The following is a 23,439-nucleotide window of genomic DNA, read 5'->3' as shown; positions in this document are numbered from 1 at the left end:
AGCGCAGAGAAAGCAAATCCGATCTCACCACCACAAATTGGCTACAATCAACAAAGAACAGTTATCTAAATAACAACTGAGCTGAGAAGTTTTCTCTGGCTTTCATAGCTTTTTAAATCAGCACTTCTGGAAAGCAAAAACGATAGAATTACGGTTACAGCTAACATAATAGTTAATTACATTAAAACAAACTAAATATCAATTGCAGAAATAAACTTTTTTCAATGTTAAATGCATGTGTTCTTGCATTATTACTTTTTCAGTGTAGCTTTCTCTTAAAACTCGTCACACGCTGCATTGCACGGGGAAATAGAACAATATAAATTATAATTCTACTAAAAATAGCTAACTAAATACGAAATTCATAACAATGTCCCCTTCTCAAGGACTGCACGTCCCAGGCAGTTCAATTCCTGGAAAAGAAGCCATTTTTACAACTAAAGCATCAATTCAATAATACACATCACATTATGACAACAAACAACATAAACAATAATTGCAATAAGTAACTTAAAATAAATCAAATGCTAAATCAATAAATAGGTGCACAAATTTACAAATTTGAAAACAAAAAAAAAACCATGGTCTTATACTATTTACATTATATACATAACATACTATGGCCATAGTAAGGAGCTAACTGGTCGTAATGAACGACTTTAGGCTTAGAGTTTGATGACTTTATTTTTATTTTTAAACTGTTGAGCTAAATCTTTCCAAATGCTAGTAACATTAGCTGCTGTGTCAATGATCATATGGCAAGGAATTCTATCGATATGACCATTGATGAATAGTCCGTTACTGTTGCCGCTCACCGCAGAAATCTTAAGCGCTTTAAAAGGGGTTTTTTTCACTATCGTTCAAACTTTGCTTCACGATATGGTCATTAATTTGTTTCCTGCCTCATTTTTTTCCGTCACAGGCTATGTGAACGTACGTAAAACGGATAAGGTCAGTGCACTCAACTCAAAACTACCATAAAAGGAAGGTCAGAGTTGCAATTAAAGACATTCGTTGCAAGTGAAGCAAGTTCTTTCGTGAAATATGGCTAGAAAAAAATCACCTGGATGACTTCACATGTGGAAGAATGATCGGAAAGCTGGAGGAGGGGAGAAGTGTGACCAGTGTAGCTGAACAGTTCGGAATCAACAAAAATGTCATTACACATGCTTGGAAAGCCTTCCAAACCATAGGTACAGCTGTTATAAAGGTGGCCACCCCAGGAAAACAACTGCAGCAGATAACCAATATATCGTTCTGCATTTTGGGAAAAAGCCGAAAACCAGTAAATAAGCACCACAGCTCAACAACTGTGTACAGCAACAGGCGATGAATGTCGTGGTTTACTGTGTCCAGACACCTTCACAAAGGTTGCCTATTCGCCCGCCGTCCTGAGCGCTGCATGTCCTGAACGCTGCTACTTTGAAAGTTGGCCATCAGTGCCACCATCTAGAGTGGTGCGAGGAGCACAAAAACTGGGCATCTCATCAATGGAGTCTTGTCCACCTTACGAATGAGTCGCTTTAGTGCCACAAGCGATTCTCAGTTTAATCTCAGTAACAACATGGAAAGACAGCGTTACAGTGTCCTGGAGATCTCGTCAGGGAAGGCATTACGCTGAATGGGTGGATACAGCTCTATGTTTTCGACAGAAGTTCTGTAACCTGAGATTGCTATTGTCAGGAGATGATCCTTTCCCATTGTGCGTCTGTTCCAAAGTGCCACTAGAGCAGACTTCGTTTTTTTATCATGACAATGCATGGCCACACCGGACTCCTGCTGTTCAGAAGCTACTGAAAAATGAAGATATCACTCAAATGGATTGGCCAGCATACTCTTCTGATTTAAATCCATAGAAGATGTGTGGAATACTTTGGGAACATGCCTTGTGGCACAATTACATCCTCTGGGGAACACCCAACAACTGAAACAGATGCTGACTAAGGAATGGGCACTCTTACCTCAAGATCTGTTGGACAACATGGTGCTGAGTATGGAGAGACGATGCCAAGCAACCACTGTAGTAAGGGGAGGGCGTATCCCATACTAATGAACATCTGCTTGTTGTTCTTCTTGTACAGACAAACATGTGTAACGATACCACGAGTTCAAAAAAGCCTGTTTTTGTTTGATTCCATACTGTATGCATTGTACTCATTTTTGCGTAATTATGCTTTTGTCATCATTTAAATACAAAATGCTGTCTCGCATTTCTGAATTTCATGTTTTTTGGAGAGCACCTGTTGCTTAAGTTCTGCATACCAATGTGTGTGTGTATATATATATATATATATGTAAACATATACACATGGGTTACAGCTTATTTTTTTAATATAAAAGAAGTAATAGATGCTACAGAAAAACATTGATGGCATAGCAAATTATTGACGTTAATTAGCATTTATCATGAAATGGAAAAACTGGCATTAGTTATTTCTAAGAAACACTATAGCTTCAGCAAGATCTCCTTTGTTGGAGGACCATACATCTGATTTGATAAACTTCAGAGCTCAAAAGAGTCTTTTCACACTGACTTGAATAGGAGGAAGAGCTGTTACTGCTAGGGCTACGTCTTTTAACTTTTCAGGATAGACTTTTAAAAGTTCTAAAAGAGGTGTCTTGCAAGAGTAATCATATTTCTCTGTTTCTTCAATGGCCGTGTAGAAATCATGTTTGTATTTTTTTCTTTTTTATATCTAAAGGCACTTGGTTCTTTATTTTCATTCTCTTTGCCTTAGCCTTTTCAATATTATCCAAAAATAATTCTCAAAATCTAATTCATCACTAAAAGAGGATGACAGAGACTCAGTTGTAGTGTCTGCAGTTTGACTGTCCTGATTTGAAATCTCCAATAATTTCATTCTTATTGAAAGTTCATAGATTGCTTTCTTTGCCTTCTTAATTTGTTCGTCATCAACAAAATTCAGTGTTTTGGATCGACATATATTGAACCCAGCAAGATCTCGTTGTCTAGCAAACTAGTTTCTCTTTTCTTCATTGAAGAAATGATTCCTTCTGAATAAAACCCCCATTTCAAAAAGAATAAACATCACATTCTTATCTCGCCTCCTGTTAATTCTTCAGATTGTAGCTTTTTTGTGGCTTGAAAGTTTGGTGTAGAAAGAAGAGTTTCAAGTTCTGAAAGATCATTCCACAGTCTTTCTGTAAGTAAAACATTAGGGTTATCTACATCTCCTAAAAAGTTCTTAATTCTAACAACCTCTATATCATCAAATATGTACTTCTCCATCACGTTGCTTGATCTGGTGGTGCAATTTTTCCTGCTGGCTTCCTAAGAATGGTACCAATTTTGGAAGTTCTTGCTGCTTACCTAAATTTAAGAGATTTGCAACTAAATGAAGTAACTAAATGAATCAGCTTAATCACTAATGGCAAATGTGACATGCATCCTCCTCCCTTATATTTATTTATTAATATGTCAATAAAATAGAAAATAACTATTTTAATGCATATGGTCCATAAATAAAAATAATAACTCAGTGTGTCATTAATTTATTTTCAATTCACTTTAATTTTATTTTAAATTCAAACTGTCCAACAAAAACTGGAGTCGGAGTTGACCTCTTTTAGCGACTTTAGCTCCGACTCCTTTTACCCAAAAATCTGCCTAACTCTGATTCCACAGCCCTGCATGGGGTGTTCTCCAGTTCCTTCATATGTGGCCTTCAGATATGCAATTCCAGCAATTTTGTTTCTTTTCAATCTTTTTCTGTCTCATGGCATTTAAGTGTCTTTTTTCTGTGCTCTGAAGTGTTCTGCAGTTCCTACACATGTGGCCTACAGCATCGCAGTTCCAGCACTTTAGGATTGGTTTTGTTTCATTCCTATTCCCTCTCAAAGCACCGACTGGTCTTGTCAAATCATATGTTTCATTTTCCGTTCCCTGGGGTGTTCTGCAATGCCGTCGTATGTGACCTTCATTACCACATTTCCAATACTTTATAACCAGTTTGTTCTCACTCGTACTCTTTCAAAGCATTGACTTGTCTGGATAAATTAACCTAAACGAGCCATCACTTAATCCCCTGGCTCATGGATTTGCACAGCTCTAACTGGGTAACGGTCTCTATGAGTTGCATGCTGAACTGACTGCCTCGAATTTCATAGTGTACACTAGAGAGCTTTTTAAATCCTTGACATCCTCCATTCATAGAGCTTTCTGTATTTCAGAATCCTGGATGCACAGACAGGATTTCCCTTGTGTCTCTCAGGCACTCCATAAAGGCGATGTGAGACTGCCTTTCAGCATCCGTGGTGAGCTCCTGGAGTGTTTCGATGGCCTTCTTTTGATGGGATTTTAACTGAAGCCTACTGCAGTCTTTCAAACACTTTTCCTCAAAGCTCAGCTCCAACACACTAGATAGATCTTCGAAGTCTGGTTTTCTGGAAGAGTTTGAAAAATATGTTCAGCATCTGCTCTCATATTTTTGACATTTGTTGAGATAACAGGCCTTAGCTTGGGAATCCCATTTTTTTGCTTCCGCCACTACAGAAAATTGTGTCTTATACACTAGCCAAGAGATCTTCCCATCATATGTAGATAGTTTCAGAGAGGGATGAGCAGGCATCAGTAAAAATTTAATACCATCTGTATTGCTCTCTGCTGCCGCTATGCATTCCTTCAAGGTATTAACTTCTTTGGTGACTGCAGAAACCCTGTCATCAGTTTGTTGTTTGATTTGGTATTGGACAGCAGAAACTCTTCCTTCAATTCATTGCTCCACATCAGAAACTCTCCCTCCTATTTGTTCTTTGACAGAAACTCTTTCGTCAATTTCTCCAAACCTATTTTCGACCGATTCTATTGTGCTTTCCATAGCCTTGAACTTATTTTCTATTACGCAGGTAATTTCCCTTTTCATTTCCTCTTGACCTGCTTCACCCTTCATATCTTCCTTAACAGATTCTTATACAGCTTCCGTCACTGCTTTAACAGATTCCTGAACAGTTTCATCTCTCCTTTAGCAGATTCTTAACCCACATTAGTCTCTTCTTTAAAGGATGCTTGGCCAGCTTCCATCTTTTCTTGGAATGCAGCAAAAGCAGTGACAAGCTGTCTTAATTGTTGTTCCATTGCTCTTGATTGGCATTCAAGCCCCCTTCCAATACCAAAAATTGTTATGTGTGAGTGGGTTCGTAATAGATTGAATGCACACATCCGATAAAAAGTTAATAAAATTTAGTCTTATCACAAGAAATATAACAAAAAATTTAGTCTTATCACAAGAAATATAACAAAGTGCTGGATTTTTCCTCAAAGATATTCATACAAAATCACAATATCACACAATATAATCAGTAGCTGTCTTTTAAACCACTAAAACATTAAATAAAACGCTATCCAAAGTGCAGAGAAAGCTAATTCAATCTCACAGCGAATTCGCTACAATCAACAAAGTTATCTAAACAACAACCGAGCTGAGATGTTTCTCTCCGGCTTTTATAGCTTATTGTTAAATTTGCACTTCTGGAAAGCAAAAAAACATTGAATTATGGTTACAGCTAACATAAACATTTATACAAATATTATAGATATATTTAAATATGAGAGATAAACTTTTATTCAATGTTAAATGCCACATGCTCTAGTATTTTTACTTTTTTTGGCATAGCTTTCTCTCAAAACTTGTCACGTGCTGCATTGCACATGGAAATAAAACAATTTAAATTATAATTCTACTAAAAATATCTAACTAAATACAAAATTCATAACAATATTTTAACATAACTTGTCAACTTGTGCAAAACACATTAAGTTATGCATGTAAATTGTGAATAGAGAGGCATGTCAAGATGAGTCCGCAGAAAAATCAATCCTGTACCATTCACATGCAGAAAGAAATGGGAATTTTTTTCCAAAACTCTTTGACGTCCAGATCAACATGACCTCTGAGGTGAAATATTTAGGATTATACCTTGATCAAACGCTCATCTGGAATAAACATATAGATTATAAAATCAATCAAGCAAAAAAATGCATCATGACCTGCAAACTTATGCTTGGTAAAAACTGGAGTTTACAGCCAAAAATTATGTTTTGGATGCATACTGCAGTTATTAGACCGTTTATTACTTATATACGATTTGGTGGTGCTCGGTGGAGCACAGAACTCTGAACGAGTGAAGGCAGTAAAGACTGGCTTTCCTGTATATCACAAATGCAATATTCTCAGCAAGTAAGAGCATTAGAGATAATATTAGATCCGACTCCCTTGGACATCTTCATTTGCAGTGTTGCTAGAGTGACTGGATATAGAATGATGCTGAAAAATCAATGGTATAGCAAACCTACTGCTAAAAGTCCTATTGGTATTATTACTAAGAAAATTCATGACCCTACTCTACTGATGCCTTTCGTACATCATGGAAATGACTAACATGTTTGACACCCCATTTGAAGTAGTTTTTCATACTAGGGATGAATGAATGACAACATGTTCAATTTAAATACCAATGATGTAATATGGTTCACAGATTAAAGAAAGACAACCTCTCAGGGTTGGGAGTACATGGTGTATCACCCAGAATTAATCTCTCTCTAGAACAGCCATTCTCAAACTTTTTTAATTTTGTACCGCATAATATTCAAAAAATATTTTTGTGCAAATAACTAAATATAATAATATGTGCAGGCACCAAATTAAGGAAAGTACCAAAAATGGAAAAAAATATACGAAGATTGATAAAGGTGCCAAATTGAACATGAATTAATTTAGAATTCAAACACCAAAAATCAGCATTATATTTTCAAATCTTCACAGGACTAGTTTCAACAGCTTTACCGAACCATCATTCTCTGCAAAAACGCAAATGAACGAGATAAGATAAGAAAGACTGGGCAGGAGTTAAGTTACTGGTGGCATCTGTTGATAAAATGAGAACTAAAATATAATTTCCTTAAAGGCTGAGGGCAAAGATGGATTGGAATTAGGCTCGTTAACTAGAACAAACTTTTTTTAATGTGAAAAGCCTCTAGAAAATATATTTCACCAATGGAAGATATTTTCTGAATAATTTTGGCTGCAGAAAAATTGAAAGTGTGATTTTTGGGCTGGGCAACAGAAAACTTCTTTGTTTCCTTTTCTCTAACACATGTGTCATGTTCCTTAACATGCAATTTTAAGGCTCGATGCAATTTTAAGGCTTTAGTTTGATCGAAGTAAATTAAATCACACTGGCAAGGAATTTTGTAAATACTTCAGAATGGGGTCCTTCAGTATGGAACTCGCAATTTTACTTATGGGAGAATAAAATATTATCTAATGACTAATCTTATCTAATCACTACATCTCGTTTATTTGCACTTTTGCAGCTGAGGATGACAGTTCGGTAAAACCGTTGAAACTAGTCCTGTGAAAATTTGAAAATATAATGCTGATTTTTTTGTTTAACTTCTCAAATTAATACTTGTTCGGCATGTTATTGTATCTGAATTATTGAACATGAATTTTAAATTTTTTGAGTAAAAACTGCACCACCAAAAATAATGCAGTGTACCATTAGTGGTATATGTATTTAAATATGTATGGTACTTTTATTGAGAAACCCTCCTCTAGAGGTCTTGGGAATATGCTATTGTCTTTTCACTATTACTACTGTCTACAAATAAATATAAGAAAAAGCTATCATGGTAAGTGGATCAGTAAAAGTATCCCAGCAAGAGAATCACTGCCAACCATTCTCATTTTTAGTGACAGTCAAGCAGCCCTAAAGGCTTTATACTCATTTCAAATTAAATCAAAGGTTGTTTTGGAATGCAAAAACCTTTTAAGAGAACAAAGTAATCCTAATCTGGGTACCAGGACGTAAGGAAATTGAAGGTAATGAAAAGGCAGATGAACTTGCAAAACAGGGATTGGCTTTTAATCCAATAGGTGTGGAACTCTTTAGTGGTATCAACCTGAAGACTGCAAAGAGTGTCCTCCTTAAATAGGAGATGAATAAAGTTTGGTTTGATTCTTCTGGACAGAAACATTAAAAGTGTGATTATCAGACCTTCTGCTAAGATTGCCTCTGAAATTCTTATGTGCAAAAGGCAGAAGATACAAATAACTGTAAGGTTCATTACGGGGCACAACTATTTTAGAAAACATCTTCATAACTACTTCAACAAGATACTATAGGCAGGAAAGTGTAAGAACGAAGAATCAACATGCCATATTACATATAAGTGTGATGCCCTTGCCCTCACTCACTTGACTACTTTAGGTATTTTCTTTACTAAAACTTACACCCGAGGTCTATTAAGGGGCTGTCAGACTTTATAAACAAAATGGGTGACCCCAAACAAATGGAGCTAGCAAGCATTGGGTTTGGTGCATTTGACACAAAATGCTATTTAGTAGAGGTGTCTGATACGTGACAAACTCAACCTGCAGAAGTACTGCATAAAAGGGACAAATGTCAGTGTTATAGTGGTTCATGGAAATGGGTTTAGTTGCATTGAGGCTGAATGTGTTAGGTGCTATGATTAGATGCATTTAGTAGACAGCCAGTATGGAATGCTGAGTTTATGTAATTCTCTGATGTAATTTGAAGTAAAACCATATTACCATGTGGGAAGAAAATCAAAGATGGATTTTTTGAAAAATGTACGCATTTCATTTATTTACTGTCTCATATAATTCTTATTTAATAACTAAAATTTGTATATTAAATTGCCAAAATGTGTTTTACTTTGTTATGTTGATAATGTGATTTTGATGTTGTCGTCGAATAATGTGTTTACTGCTCATCATACTGTCATCAAATCCCACGTGTACCATATACTAAGATTAAATCAACTTGGATACTAATATCTAATATGAATATACCAGCAAATTGATTAAATGAAAGATATTTTATGTTAATTCTTCAATTATAATATATTACCAATAAAAGTCCTTGAAGTTGGCACAGTCATTTCTGTATTTTGTTAGCTGTGTACTGCATATTATGTAATAATCACAGCTACATAATATGTAATAATCACAAAATTTATCTTTTTCCTGAACATTTTAACAATTCTGCATAAAAACAAAACTTTACAATTAAAACCAATCCAATACGTATTTTAAAACACAATTATTTAAGTGCAATTATAAATTTTAAACACCAGAATTACAAGTAAATGTTTCTTCATTAAAAAATAAAGCGCTTTCACAAAGTATTACATATTTCTGCAGTTTATGCCTATAAATATTAAATATTCTTTTGCAATAGTTTTTAAAAATTAGAATATATCAAATCTTTCTAAATTATACCATGTTACTCTGCTGTTAGCCTTGAATTCATGTGCAGAATGATCATCGGTGCTTATAAATAATTTGATATCGCTATGCCATTTATATCTGAAATCCTTTTAATTCACTAAAACATACAAATTCTCTACACTCCAAATAACTTACAGGGGTTTCTGCTTCCTCTGCTTCTAGGACAATAGTGGACGAAGGCTCTCCTTCTTCACATTTCATTGCTTGTATATCAGCCATCTATGTAGTTTTAGACAGAAAATGACAAAAAAGAATAACAGAAGTGCTCGGAGTTAAGTCACTGCGTACAATTACATGAGCTCTTCACCCTCCCGATCGCAGGGAAAGATTTCAGAAAATCAAAAACAGAAAACTTCAAATAACGCATGCAATCATTATCATATTTAAGCAAATTATAGTTTCAGTCAAGTACACTGATGGAATTTGCATGCAGTAGTTACCCTTAATAATTAGAATACAGCCAAAAAAATGATACAAATATAAAGTTCTTCAGAACAAAACAATATTTCGAAAGTTCTGGCGCTCATCTGGTTAGCACCGGTCTCGTGTCGGCTAAACGGATCGAGAAGAATTTCGTTTAAATCTACATATCGTTATTTTTTTTCGACGGTTGAAAAATTAAGTGATGATGTTTGCGGAGCCTACAGGATGAGAGTGATGACTTTTTCCAAAAGTTAAATTAATTTAAAAATTAATTCCAATGTATTAGAGAGACTTTTGTGTTTTTCAAGATGGAAGAGAAGACCTTTTGATGGTTTCACTTTAATTAAGCTTCTAAAATACTATGAAGATGCTTTACCACCAACTTCCGGTAGAAGCCTCATTTTCTATTGTTTACATTGAAAATGTCTCCCATACCATTCACAAAACATTTTACGTAATTTAACTTTCACTTTCGTTATGTTTCTTTCAAATGGGGACTGTCTTTTCATTTGAAAGCGTGTTTGTTGAGTTATACATTTTCAGTTATGACTGCTTCAGATTTATCGTTTTTAAATAAGAATACTGAAATAAAAATAACACGGATTTTTACGAGATTTTTTTATTTTAAGCTGATAACTTAGTTGTATTTTTTTTTTTTTTTTTTTTTTTTTTGGATCAAGGAAACATAAATCTGTATGTGGACAATCCCCATAGTTAAAATACTTCCTCTGAATTGACAGCTGTAATTTAAGCGGCTGTCTTAAGTTGAGCAAATTGAGTAGGTCTCTACGAACTAAAGAAAATCGATCAAATTTACTTGTTGAACAGACATAGTTGAAAGCAACTAATTATTTAAATTTACTGTGGGTGTATTATATTTGCTTATATTCTTTATATAAAATTCCTTAATTGATGTTGGGTTTGTTGAATATTTGATATAAATTGTACAATTATATTTTATTGTATATAGCTAAAAAGATGCAATATGAATCTGCTGCAACGTTTCTTAGAAAGTAAAAGTGCTGAATTTTTCTAAATATATTTTCTATATTTCATGAGAGGATAGTTGATGAATGTAAGAGATTATGAATATAACTATATTTTCACCTTTTTAATAACATAAAAAAGCATTGTTATATTATTAGTCATTTTTAAATAAAATATTGTATTATTTCAGGAAATTTTAACTGATTGCGTAAAAATATATGTAAGTATTGTAAAGCTTAAGTCCTTTGTATTGTAATACTATTTTGTATGCTGCTACAGGTCTTAATACTGTTATATACTGGCTGCTGGGGAAATGGACATTTGCCAGATTAAAAAAATTTGGCAAGTTATTTAATTTGATTATTAAAAATTCCTATATATAAAATGTTAAAACATGGCACTTACATATTAACATAACCACCTTAGTAAACCAACTTTTTAGAATGAACCAAACTTATGTAGAAGAACCATGCTATGGGAGTTCTTCAATTTTAGCAAGCAACATCATTTTCATATATATTCTTTTTCTTGTGTTACAAACTCCAAGAGTTTTATTGTAAATCTTGACACTTTTTCTCTTAAAACTATTTTTGAAATGAGACAAAAGGATTTGCTACAATAGAAGATTCTGTTGTAAAAATGCTGAAGGAATACATTATTTTGCCCCCCCCCCAGTCACTAAAGATAGCAATTGTTTGAATCCATTCTTAAAGCAATCACCCCGAATTTTCCATCAGTACAAAAGAAGCAAAAACTTGCTTGATTTGGCTTTAAGTATAAAATATGAATGCAATAAATATTTTTTTCCAATTATATGTCATCAATTTTTTTTTTTACCGTAGAAAGTCGCCAAACTGTACCAGTGTGGTTGCACTAATATGTGAGCATATAAAGCATTAATCCTGTGCCCTGTTTCCATCCATTCTTTTCAGCTCAGTACTCTGTTTATGTCATTGAACATTTGAATGCACATTTCATCTGCTTGCATAGTTTGGTTTACTGTTTTTTCTGTTTTTCCCCCCTTTCTTCTGTATCTTAGTGAGTGTTCTTGCTCAGCAGCATCACTATTAATAAACCACAACTCTGTTCTGCCATGCCAGGAATCTGTGCCATAGCACATAATTGATGGCTGTTGCTTATCAATTTCCATCAGGATGTCATTCTTGGAAATGTTTCTTTTAACCTGAATAGTTTAATAAAGTGATCATTTTGCAAGTTCAAATGTGCATGAAGACTGAAACTTACTTCATCGTAAAATAAAATTTGTGTCCAGTTACTGCGTTCTTGTGAACATTATATCAGAGACTCGTATTTTCTTTCACGTCCTACCTGATGTGCTTTAGCAAGAATATTCATTTTATTCTCCGATAGTACTTCAACCTCCATCCATTAATAATGCAAAGCAGTGAATCCTTGATAAGTCAAGTTCCCGGCAAATTTTGTGCTGATTGAAATGCCTTGTTTAGGTAGTGTCACTGCAAAATCCAACAATGCCCGTTTAGTAGGCATCGGATTTTTTAAATCATGTCAGATCCAAATTTACGAACTTTTGCAGCAGACAATTCTTCCCTCTTGAGTACAGCCACAACATCAGAAAATTTATTTTTATTTATTGAACTAAAGAACTGTAGCAAATTGCCCATGCTTGATGTACTGCATGAAGAGGACAATCAGCTAGAATTGGAACTTTGTTAACTTGGCCATCCTGAAATGAAAGAAAGAATAATTACATGTTACAAGTAACATCTACTTTCTTGGTTTTTTATCGGGCTTGCTCTATAACAGGGGCATAGCTAGAGGAGGGCATCTGTCCCCGGGCGCAGAATCCAAGGGGTGCCAAACTGATGTTACGACATTTTAGAATTAAATGTTTTCCATCCTTGGCAAGCAGTAGGGGGCGCAAAATCTTCAGTTGTCCCTGGGTGCTGAAAACCCTAGCTACGACTCTGCTCAATATGATTTCTAAAAGTTGTGCATGTATGGTTCATTAGGGATAGCATAATAAAATTACAGTACAAAGTCTTTAATCCGAACGTCCATAATCTGGAATGATCTATACTCCCGGACCTCAAAGCTACAAACTTTATGCTCATATGCGTTTAATGTATAACGGACAGTATAAGTTAGGCTAAAATTATTTAAAGCATTTCAGTTAATGTTGCAGATTGCGCTGTTCCTTAATCTTCTAATTGGATTCGGCTTATTATTTTTTGCAGACTGTTAGAACAATTTTATAAAAATTAAGCTTGAACTTTCGATTATGTCAAAAAGAGTTTCCAATTCTGGAGCTGCCAAAGGATCTACAAAGTGAAAGCATGTTTCGATGTCCATTAAACAAAAAGTGAAATTGCTGAAAAAAATGGATGAAGGCCTATCCCTCTCAAAATTATGCGAGAAGTATGGCATTGGAAAGTCCACTATATATGACACAAGAAAAAGGAACTTTTTGAATTGAATTTTTTGTTGAAGCATCTTAAACAACTTACATTGAAAGAAATGTTTAATAAAGTAAACAAATAAATATTAAGCTTTTTTTTTGTAAATTTTGATACCCTTTAGATCATAATTGTTATTTATTTCATAAATTACGATTTTGTAGTTTTAATTGTATAATTTCTGCATGCCATCTTACCAGATTTAAATTGATCTATGATCCAGAATCGCCGAAGTCCCGACAAGTCCGGATTACGGACTTTGTACTGTATAGTATTTAAAGCGTCAATTAAAGTTTTCGAAGCTGTGGCATTAATATTATTGTTTAAAGTAGCTGTTTTTAGTACAGTATTAAATTCATAACTTTTACTAAATGGAGAGAAAAAATTTATTCTAATAATTCTAAGGTAAAAATATATTTTAGGGTACCCCCTTTGCAAAAATTGGCGCAATTCCTGTTTATGTCCAATGCCTTCCCCAGTAAAATGGCGTCCAAAACATAATTAAAACAAAAAATATATAATCTCGATAAACTGCATTTGGACTCAAAAAGGAACTAACATAAGAATGGAAATATCTAGTCTATGCAGTACAAAAAGGAAATATCGATACCTTATTTAAAAGTTTGTGTTTCTTTGATATGTGTGACATACAGAATTCCTTAACAGCATCAAAAACTATTTAAAGTTATCTAAACTAAAATATATGTACTGCCTTCGCTACATTAAATCACAAAAGTAAAATTAAAAAATATCCCCCAAACTGTTGGTAGTATTTCTTTCGAAAATCCCTTTGCACTCCACATACCTTCCGTAGTGTTGATATGAGCTCTGGTTTTTAAATCCTTAAATCTTACTGCGTACTTTACCGATAGGTGAACAAAGCCATTTAAATCTTCATTTACACACTAGTCAATCAATGTTTTCTTTCCCAGTCGTTCCAAAGTGTACAGAAACTTCAGGTTAATCGTACCACCATCAGGCATTTTATGGTGTAGAGCACAAAATAAGCATCGTACTTCCTAACTAGCATCCATACCTAAGTAAGACCTAACAAATATTTTCCCATCAGTCAAAATCACTGCAATTGCGCATTACAACCAACCGAATCATATTAGGGTTTCCAGAATATTCAACTACTGAAGTTACCATAAATGAAACAACAACTTGGCAATAATCCTAGGGGTACCCTAAAATATAGACTAACCAAGTTCTAGTACAAATCAAATGTGTAAACTAAAGATCCTGTTAATTTGATTTCACTTTGTTTGCAAATGTAGCATTTTGTAAGATGAGGGAATTCACTGTCTATATATCATTTGCAAGCACATTTATCTTCTATGGCTGAATTTTCAGAGTGTTATGAAATTTCTTTATTCTAGATAGATGTGTGCAAAGAAAGGATGTTCATTTTTATTGTAAAGTAAATCTTATGATTTTTTTTTTTTGGGGGGGGGTCCTTTTTTTTTTACAGTAGTTATATTTCATGTAGAACCGTTTGATTAAAATACTTTAATTTTTATGGCAAAATTAATAATTAATAATTATTTAATTTTAGTTCTCACATTACAAAAATATATTCTCATAAAATTTTAATATAAACTATTCATGAAAAATTTTAATCTTTTTATTATTTTGCATTATATGTTGTGCATAATTAATAAATAAAAATAAGACTTAAAATTTCTCTTATTGTTTGATTAAACTGATATTTTTTAATAATATAAATAATTAAAATAGATTGATCCCCACCAGTGAAATTGCAGTTATGTCAAAATTAACTTTTAAGAAGTGAAAGATTTAAAGTATATAAAATTTAAAGTTTTCACTAAGCAAAACACTAATGCTAGATTAGTACTTATTAGTTTTAGCATTAGGTAGTACCGGTACTTATTAGTTTTAGCATTAGGTAGTACCGGTACTTATTAGTTTTTGGGATAAATTCTAATTTTAGACAAAGCGCACCAGAGTCCTAAATAAGAAGGCTCTGGCCCTTCGTTTAGGTTACTGAACAACAATTTCAGTAGAAATTTGAGCTCAAAAATTCTATTTTTAGCAATAAAATTATATTAAAAATCGCTTATTCAATTTTAATTTATCCCTTTACATTTTATTTAAGCTTAATTATTTAATTGCTTTAATCGTTTAAATAAATAGTAATGAATTAATTATGTATGAATTAAACATTAATTATCAATTAAATAATAATGAATAAATATTAATTACTAATATAAATTAAATACTTTAATTTAATTACCATTAGCTATTTAATTTAAAAATTATTAATGAATTTAATATTCATTTTATTTATTTATTTACCATTGTTCGTTTTTCCTGACAATCTTCCATAGGGCTCCGGCACTTTTAGAAATAAAGCCCTAACTATAATGAGGATACTATTTATTTCTGTGATATTAATACTTGTCCTTTAATTAAGCAAAACTAATTCTTTAGTTATAGACTATAAAAGTAATTAAAATGTTGCCATTCTTCTGTTATTGGGACCAGATTAAAAAATGTGTGTACATGTGTACATGAACACATATATCCATACATACAGGCATACATACATACATTTTTTAATCTGGTCCCAAATAACAAAAGAGTACCTAAATTCTAATACTATTAGAAATAGCTCTGAATGAATTAAGTAAAGATTATTTTATTCTGTAATTGTAGAATAAGAATTTTATATTTATGTTCCCATTCTTGCCTAACATCAAATTAAAATTTAGCAAAGTCTTTAGAAAATAAGAATATAAAGTAATAATGTATATACTCTTTCATTTAAATGACGCCACACAGTATTGTAATTATTCATGGACTATAAATCAATACAGTTACAGTCAAAAGTCGTTAATTCGGACACCCATAATACAGAATGATCTATAATCCGGACCTCAAAGCTACAAACTTCCTACACATGCGTTGTGTTGACATATGCATGTAAAACACTTACGGCTGCGAATATGCATGTGCGCATGCGCATAATACATTACGCGCGTTTAATGTATAACGAACGGTATAAGCTAAGCTAAAATTATCTAATTCAGTTAATGTTGTAGATTGCATTGTTTCTTAATCTTCGAATTGCTTATTATTTTTTGCAGACTGTTAGAGCAGTTTTATGAAAGTAAGCTTGAACTTTCAATTATGTCAAATAAAATTTCCGATATATATTTACTAATATGTAAAGGATCTACAGAGCGAAAGTATGTTTCGATGTCCATTAAACAAAAAGTGGAATTGCAGGAAAAAAATGGATAAAGGCATATTTTTTGTTTTTTTAACCATTTCGAAATCTGTTTATCAATTTCACGCTTCTCTGCGATAGAAGGGCGGGGGACGCCGTGGCGCGCAATGAATTGGAAGTTGATCTGTCAGCACTATCCTTATCTTGAAGGCAGATGTTTTTATTTTATTTGGTTTATAATTCCTTACTAAATGTAGTATTTCATCTCGATGTACACCATCTTTGATATGATTTAAATCAAATTCCTCGTCATTATAATTCGCTTTCGATAGTGAAGAGAGTGACACAGAGGTTATTGAAAATGAAAAAAATTATGATTGACAAATTAGTCAGTATTCTCGACACAGCAATTAAAGGACTTGAACAGCGGAACTTTGTAACTGAACAAGAAATTATGTCTGTTTATAGAATTAAAGAGAAAGTATTATCACATAAAACGAAGCAACTTAAACAACTTTCATTGAAAGAAATGTTTAATAAAGTAAACAAATAAATATTAAGCTTTTTTTTTTTTTTTTTTTTTTTGTAAATTTTGATACCCTTTAGATCATAATTGTTCTTTATTTCATAAATTACAGTTTCATATTTTTTTTAATTTTATAATTTCTGCATGCCATCTTACCAGATTTAAACTGATGATCTATAATCCGGATTAACGACTTTTGACTGTATATTATAAATTTTTCTAATATGAAAATTTTCAACTTTTTTCTAAATAGAATTGCTTTTATGTACTAAGAGAAGCATATAGAATTTTGTTGCTCTATATTTATTGAAAATAAATTTTCAATTTAAATGAAAATTGCTACTAGTAAAAATACTATTGCAATTCAAAGTACAGTGGACCAGTTTTAAAATTACTGTGTTGGCCCTAAACAATTAGTTTTTTATATTGTTTCTATCTACAGTATAGGTACTACAGTACAAAGTCCGTAATCCGGACATCCATTATCCAGAATTATCTATAATCCGGACCTCAAAGCCACAAGCTTATGCATGCGCGTAAAGGCTTTACTCATGCACACTTCCGATAGTGAAGAAAGTAACAGAGAATGTTGTTGAAAACGAAAAAATTTCGATTGACAAGTTAGTCGGTATTCTCGACACAGCAATTACAGGACTTAAACAGTATAACTTTGTAACTGAACAAGAAATTATGTCTGTTTATAGAATTAAAGAGAAAGTATTAGCATAAAAAACAAAGCAACTTAAACAACGTACATCGAAAGAAATGTTTAATAAGGTAAACAAATAAATATTAAGTTTTTTTTTTTTTTTTTTTTTTTTTTTTTTTGTAAATTTTAATACCCTTTAAATCATAATTGCTCTTTATTTCATAAATTACGGTTTCATATTTTTTATTGTATAAACTTACCAGATTTAAATTGATGATCTATAATCCGGAAAAACCCCTAATCCGGAATCGCCAAAGTCCCGATGAGTCCGGATTACGGACTTCTTACTGTATCATATTATCCATCTAATCCCAAAAAGAATTTCTGGGCAAAGTGCTAAGTCGTCAAAGTAAAGTAAGCAACCCAGAATTTTACGAAAATATATTTATATGGCATCTCACTAATGGTTAGGCGTGCATTATTTCAGTGTATTATGCCACCATCTATCTCCATGGTAATGGTAATGCACACAGTTTTGAAAATTAAGGGTCTTTTTTGTGATTTCTGTTTTTATTTATGATTAGTGTATGAAGTTTTTTTTTGGAGGGGGGGTACATGCGTATTATCGCAACAACCTTAGTAGAAGTTGGCATATTTTCAGCAGTCGCAAAACTTTGAGGATCATGTGCATAACAGTTCTTTTAAATAACCATATCCATTCAAAGTTGCAATCCAAAAATTCTCGAAATCGTCTTTTTCTTCTGTAAAATCACCAAACTGCGCATAGGTGGTTGTTGCGCTAATGCGTAAATACCTTATTTTTCTTGTAATGAATCTTAATGCCACTGTGGAGTTTTCCTGCTGATGAAAAAGAAATTGCTACATTTTTCCTTATTTACTATGACTAATTCTATGACATTTTGCATAGTAATAAAGTGTTGGAATGTCTATTCTATGAAGTTAATTTGCATTATTCTCCGATATAGTTAAAATAGATTTATGTGTATGTTGACAGCAATTCCAGTTTGCTGTTCAATGCTGAGAATTCTGCAATACTTTGATATAATTTTAGTTAAAACAAATCACTGTGCACATGGATAGAAGACCGGGAAAAAGACAGTTAAGTGTTTTATTATGGATGTTTGTTTAATTTTTAATTTAGTTAATTTGTTGCTGTTTTATGTATTCTTCAGTGTTTTGTTATGGATGTTTGTCTTATGTAATTTAGAGTATTTCATTATGGGTATTTCTTGAATTTTAATTTTATTAATTTGTTGCTGTTTAGTGTGATTTTCCGTACAGTGCTGTTTTTTCAAATGGCTGCTGTTTCCAACATGCAGTCAAATGTCTTTAATCTGGACGTCCATAATCCAGACCTCAAAGCTACAAACTTTCTGCGCATGTGCATATGTATTTACGCATGCGCATAATACGTTTACGCATCTGCGTTTAATGTATAACGAACAGTATAAGCTAAGCTAAAATTACCTAATTCTCTATTTCAGTTAATGTTGCAGACTCCGTTGTTCCATAATCTTCTAATTGGATCCGGCTTATTATTTTTTGCATACTGTTAGAGCAGTTTTATTAAAGTAAGGTTGAACTTTCGATTATGTCAAAAAGAATTTCCGATTCTGGAGCTGCCAAAGGATCTACAAAGCGAAAGCATGTTTCGATGTCCATCAAACAAAAAGATGATTTGCTGCAAAAAATGGATAAAGGCATATACTTTGTTTCTCTAATCATTCCAAAATCATTTTATCAATTTCATACTGCTCTGCGGGAGGGGGGGGACGTCGCAGCGCGCAGTGAACCAGAAGTTGATCTGTCAGCACTATCCTCATCTTCAGGGCAGACGTTTCTATTTTATTCAACTTATAATTCCTTACTAAATGTAGTATTTCATCTCGATGTACTCTGTCTTTGATATGATTTAAATCAATTTCCTCATCATTATAAATATCACGAAAACACATCAAATAGTTTTCTGGTTGCAATTTTCTAATTTCGACTATGTGTAATGTATTCTTTAGGCATGCGCGCGTTGAAAGAAATGTTTAATAAAGTAAACAAATAAATATTAAGCTTCTTTTTGTAAATTTTGATACCCTTTAGATCATAATTGCTCTTTATTTCATAAATTATGGTTTCATATTTTTAATTTTATAGTTTCTGCATGTCATCTTACCAGATTTAAACTGATGGTCTATAATCCGGAATCGCCGAAATCCTGATGAGTCCGGATTAAATACTTTTGACTGTATTAGATTAACAAAAAATGACCAACAACTGCTGATTTTGCAGGATGGTTGAGCAGCTAATGCGAGAGCACCAATGAGAGATTCCAATATATATAAATTTTTATTATGCAGATGTTAATTTTAATTATTTCTAAACAATCATTCAGCAGAGTTGTAAAGCAAATAAAATATGTTTGAAAGGAGAGTCAAGTTACTTTGTAACAAATAACAGTCCTATAGTCCAGTAACTACTTTAATTGCATTTATAAATTTTGTTTCCTGAAATCTTATAAAGGCAATTAAAGTTTTTTAAATCAGTTTTGTAAAATGTTGTAAATACATCAAAAGTTGGCATTGTCGCTTGAAATCTGCTGTGGTTTTCATTACGAAAGAGAGGATTATATCCTTCTCATGAAAAGATACTATTTAACCTGAAAGATTAAAAATATCTGCATTAGTGAATGGGGATCTTTATGCATATTTGGTATTTAATTGTTATATGTTTATTTATGTATTAATACATAAATAAAATTATAAAGTGTGAATAATAAAATTTAAAACTTAGTTATTTTTTATCTGATGTAAATGTCTTCTGTGAATTATAAAATTGGTTGTTGTTTATAAAGTAAATTATGTTTAAATGAGGTTACTCTTAAAATTTAAAAAATTATTTTGTGCATAGAAATAACAGACCTAAAGTGTAATCAGAGATCCAAATAAACTGTACTTAGACCAAATTAACTAAAATTACAACTGTTTAAATGAGAATTCTGCTCTTCTTCTTCTTCTTTTTTTTTTTTTTTTAATAGTAATTTTCTGTATGATCTTTATAAGGCGAGGGCAATGCTATAATTTTTCAAAAGAATCTTTTTTGGGCAGATAATATACTACTTTTATCAGAATGACTTAATTTATTTTATGATTGCATTACCCTAATTATTCATTCCTTTTAATGTTAAAAATAATCACTCTACTAAAGTAGTTCAAGCATTGAAAAATGAATAAAGGTAATTTTTAAATTTCACTGATAATGCTATGAATATTGTTCGTACTAGATCATATACAGCTTTATTTTCAAATTCATTTCATTAGGGGAACATTAAGCAATTAACTGATTCTTAACGCTTTGTGTCCTAATGGACCCATACATCCCAGAGATTTGATTTCATGCCCTGTTGGGTAAATAAAACTCACTTTTAAATGGGTTTTTACATTTACAGTGTTTTTAAAGAATTATGAAACAAATATGTGACTAAAGAAACCTGGCAACACTTTTAAATTGCAGATCGTGCACTTGTGTTTTTGAGCACGCCGATTACTCAAGTTTTGATTTCCCTATTTTTTTAATTTTACATTAAGTACAATAATATTTAAGGCATACTTAGTATAAAATAGTTCTTATAGTTCTTAAGTAGTAATTTAACATTTTTAATACCAGATTTAAAAAATTTTGAATAAATTCTTTTTGTGGGATATATTGTCCCAATTCTTTTTAACTTGGGACAATATGGGTTGATATGTGCCATCAGTGATCAAATTACTATATGCTTATATACAGTCAAAAGTCGTTAATTCGGACACCCATGATCTGGAATGATCTATAATCCGGACCTTAAAGCTAAAATCTTTCTGCGCATAGGCGTTTTACGCGTGCGCGCAAGACATTTACGACTGTGCATATGTGTCTGCGCAAGCGCAAAATACGTTTTCGCGTACGCGTTTAACGTAAAACGGACGGTATAAGCTAAAATTATCTAATTATCTATTTCAGATAATGTTGATGATTGCGTTGTTCCTTAATCTTCAAATTGGATCCGGCTTATTATTTTTTGCAGACTGTAAGAGCAATTTTATAAAAGAACTTTCGATTATGTCAAATAGAATTTCCGATGTTGGAGCTCCCAAAGGATCTAGAAAACGAAAGTATGCTTCGATGTCCATCAAACAAAAAACGAATTGCTATAAAAAATGGATAAAGACATATCCTTTGTTTATCTAACAGTTCCGAAATCTGTTTATCAATTTCACTCTGCTCTGCGCGGGGGGGGGGACGTCGTGGCGCCGGCAATGAACTGGAAGTTGATCTGTCAGCACTATCGTTATCTTTAGGGCAGATGTTTTTATTTTATTCGGCTTATAATTCCTTACTAAATGTAGTATTTAATCTCGATGTAATCCGTCTTTGATATGATTTAAATCAAATTCCTCGTCATTATAAATATCACGAATACAAATCAAATAGTTTTTTGTTGCAATTTTCTAATTTCAGATATGCGTAAGGTATGCTTTACGCATGCGCGCATTGAAAGAAATGTTTAATAAAGTAAACAAATAAATATTGATCTTCTTTTTTTGTAAATTTCGATACCCTTTAGATCATAATTGCTCATTATTTTATAAATTACGGTTTCATATTTTTAATTTTATAATTTCTGCATGCCATCTTACCAGATTTAAACTGATGATCTATAATCCGGAAAAATCGATAATCCTGAATCGCCGAAGTCCCGACGAGTCCGGATTAAAGACTTTTGACTGTATTACGTTTGTGTTTTTGAAACATATATGAAAATTTTTGTTATCTATGAACTAGTCAATGTGACAGAGTTTACGTTTTATAACATTCCCATTATGTATTACCGTAATTTTTTTTTTTTTTTTTCCTGAGACGGATGGATGATTGGGACAAATAGTCCCAGTTGACAATACGATTGGGACATGTTGTCCCAGGAGATTTCTAGGAAAATGAGAAAGTTAAAAACTTTAAACTCGTATCACACTTCTTTTAGCATGTCAACATTAAATTAAAATACTTTTTCATAGGTAAATTTTAATCATGCAAAAGTCGGGTCAAAAGGGTTAAACTTCATAAATCAGGTAATTTTCATCATAAGCCGGCATTTAGTTAGCAACATTTCGAGCAAATTAAGATTTGTAAGAAAGAAATTTCTCTTTATTCAAAATGGCCTTAACCCTTTCAGGACAGGCGTCCCATATAGACATTCCCTAGGAACATCTCTGACAGCCGGGCATCCCATCCATGCATCACTAGAGATAGCTTTCAGAGGACGGGTGATGCGTGTAGGCATTTTAAGCTGGAATTTTTTTTTTTTTTTTTGAAGGCCACTAGATGGCATTCTATGTCCATTACTTTTGAAATGAACACAGTTTTAGGTTTCTGACCTTGAGTTTGATATATTCTGTCTGACTTTGGTATTTTACTCATCAAATGTTGCGAGGGTGGTGGTGGGGGGAAAGCGTAAACAAATGTGGGCTCTTTAAATTGCTGCATGCTAATATAAATATTCGCATGTCTGATTTATATCCAATTCCTTTTTTTATTCTGTTTTCTCCCTCTACTATATACAGTCTTTTAGGGTTAATATGTGGAGTTCTATTATGTTTTGCATTGCCTTCAGATATATTTCCGTTTCATTTTCTTATTATTTCGGAAAGCCTCTTCTCCAGTCTATTGTGGCGGGAAGGTGCTATTTATCAGAAGAAGAATTGAAACTTCCTATGGTTAATGAACCATTTACTAATGCAGATGAGACTGATGTTTCTTTTTTTTTAAAGAGTTAGAAAGTGATACTTTTTCTAAGAGTTAGAAAGTAATATGCCATGCGTCGAGATTTAAAACATTCAGTCTTCATTTTAAATTTTGTTACTTCTTACTGTAAATAGTCTTTATTGTGTTGTTTTATTAATTTTAAACTT

General features: G+C 32.6%; 2 protein-coding genes across 5 annotated transcripts in view; one reads left to right on the top strand and one right to left on the bottom strand.

The window, feature by feature from the left end:
- The window catches only part of LOC118185012 (E3 ubiquitin-protein ligase PPP1R11), a 47,969-nt gene extending 38,146 nt beyond the window's left edge, over positions 1-9,823 (bottom strand). The window contains exon 1 of the mRNA XM_035354776.2: positions 9,408-9,823. Within this exon, the coding sequence (XP_035210667.1) occupies positions 9,408-9,491 (84 nt within the window). The 5' untranslated portion in view covers positions 9,492-9,823. The remainder of the gene's footprint in view (positions 1-9,407) is intronic.
- A 135-nt stretch (positions 9,824-9,958) lies between these two features.
- Positions 9,959-23,439, top strand: part of LOC118185011 (uncharacterized) — a 46,138-nt gene continuing 32,657 nt past the window's right edge. For 2 of the 4 annotated variants that reach the window (XR_004757522.2, XR_004757525.2), the window contains exon 1: positions 10,110-10,558. The gene's annotated coding sequence lies outside the window, so the exon portion shown is untranslated. Of the gene's footprint in view, positions 10,084-10,109; positions 10,559-10,665; positions 10,771-10,872; positions 10,907-23,439 lie in introns of those variants that run through there. The other 2 variants (XR_004757526.2, XR_004757524.2) reach the window with 2 other exon arrangements.

This window comes from Stegodyphus dumicola, chromosome 5, assembly GCF_044657685.1.
Source record: "Stegodyphus dumicola isolate Sdum_Otavi_A_Nest chromosome 5, ASM4465768v1".
Lineage (NCBI taxonomy): Eukaryota > Metazoa > Arthropoda > Arachnida > Araneae > Eresidae > Stegodyphus > Stegodyphus dumicola.
This window is presented reverse-complemented; position numbering and strand designations above follow the sequence as displayed.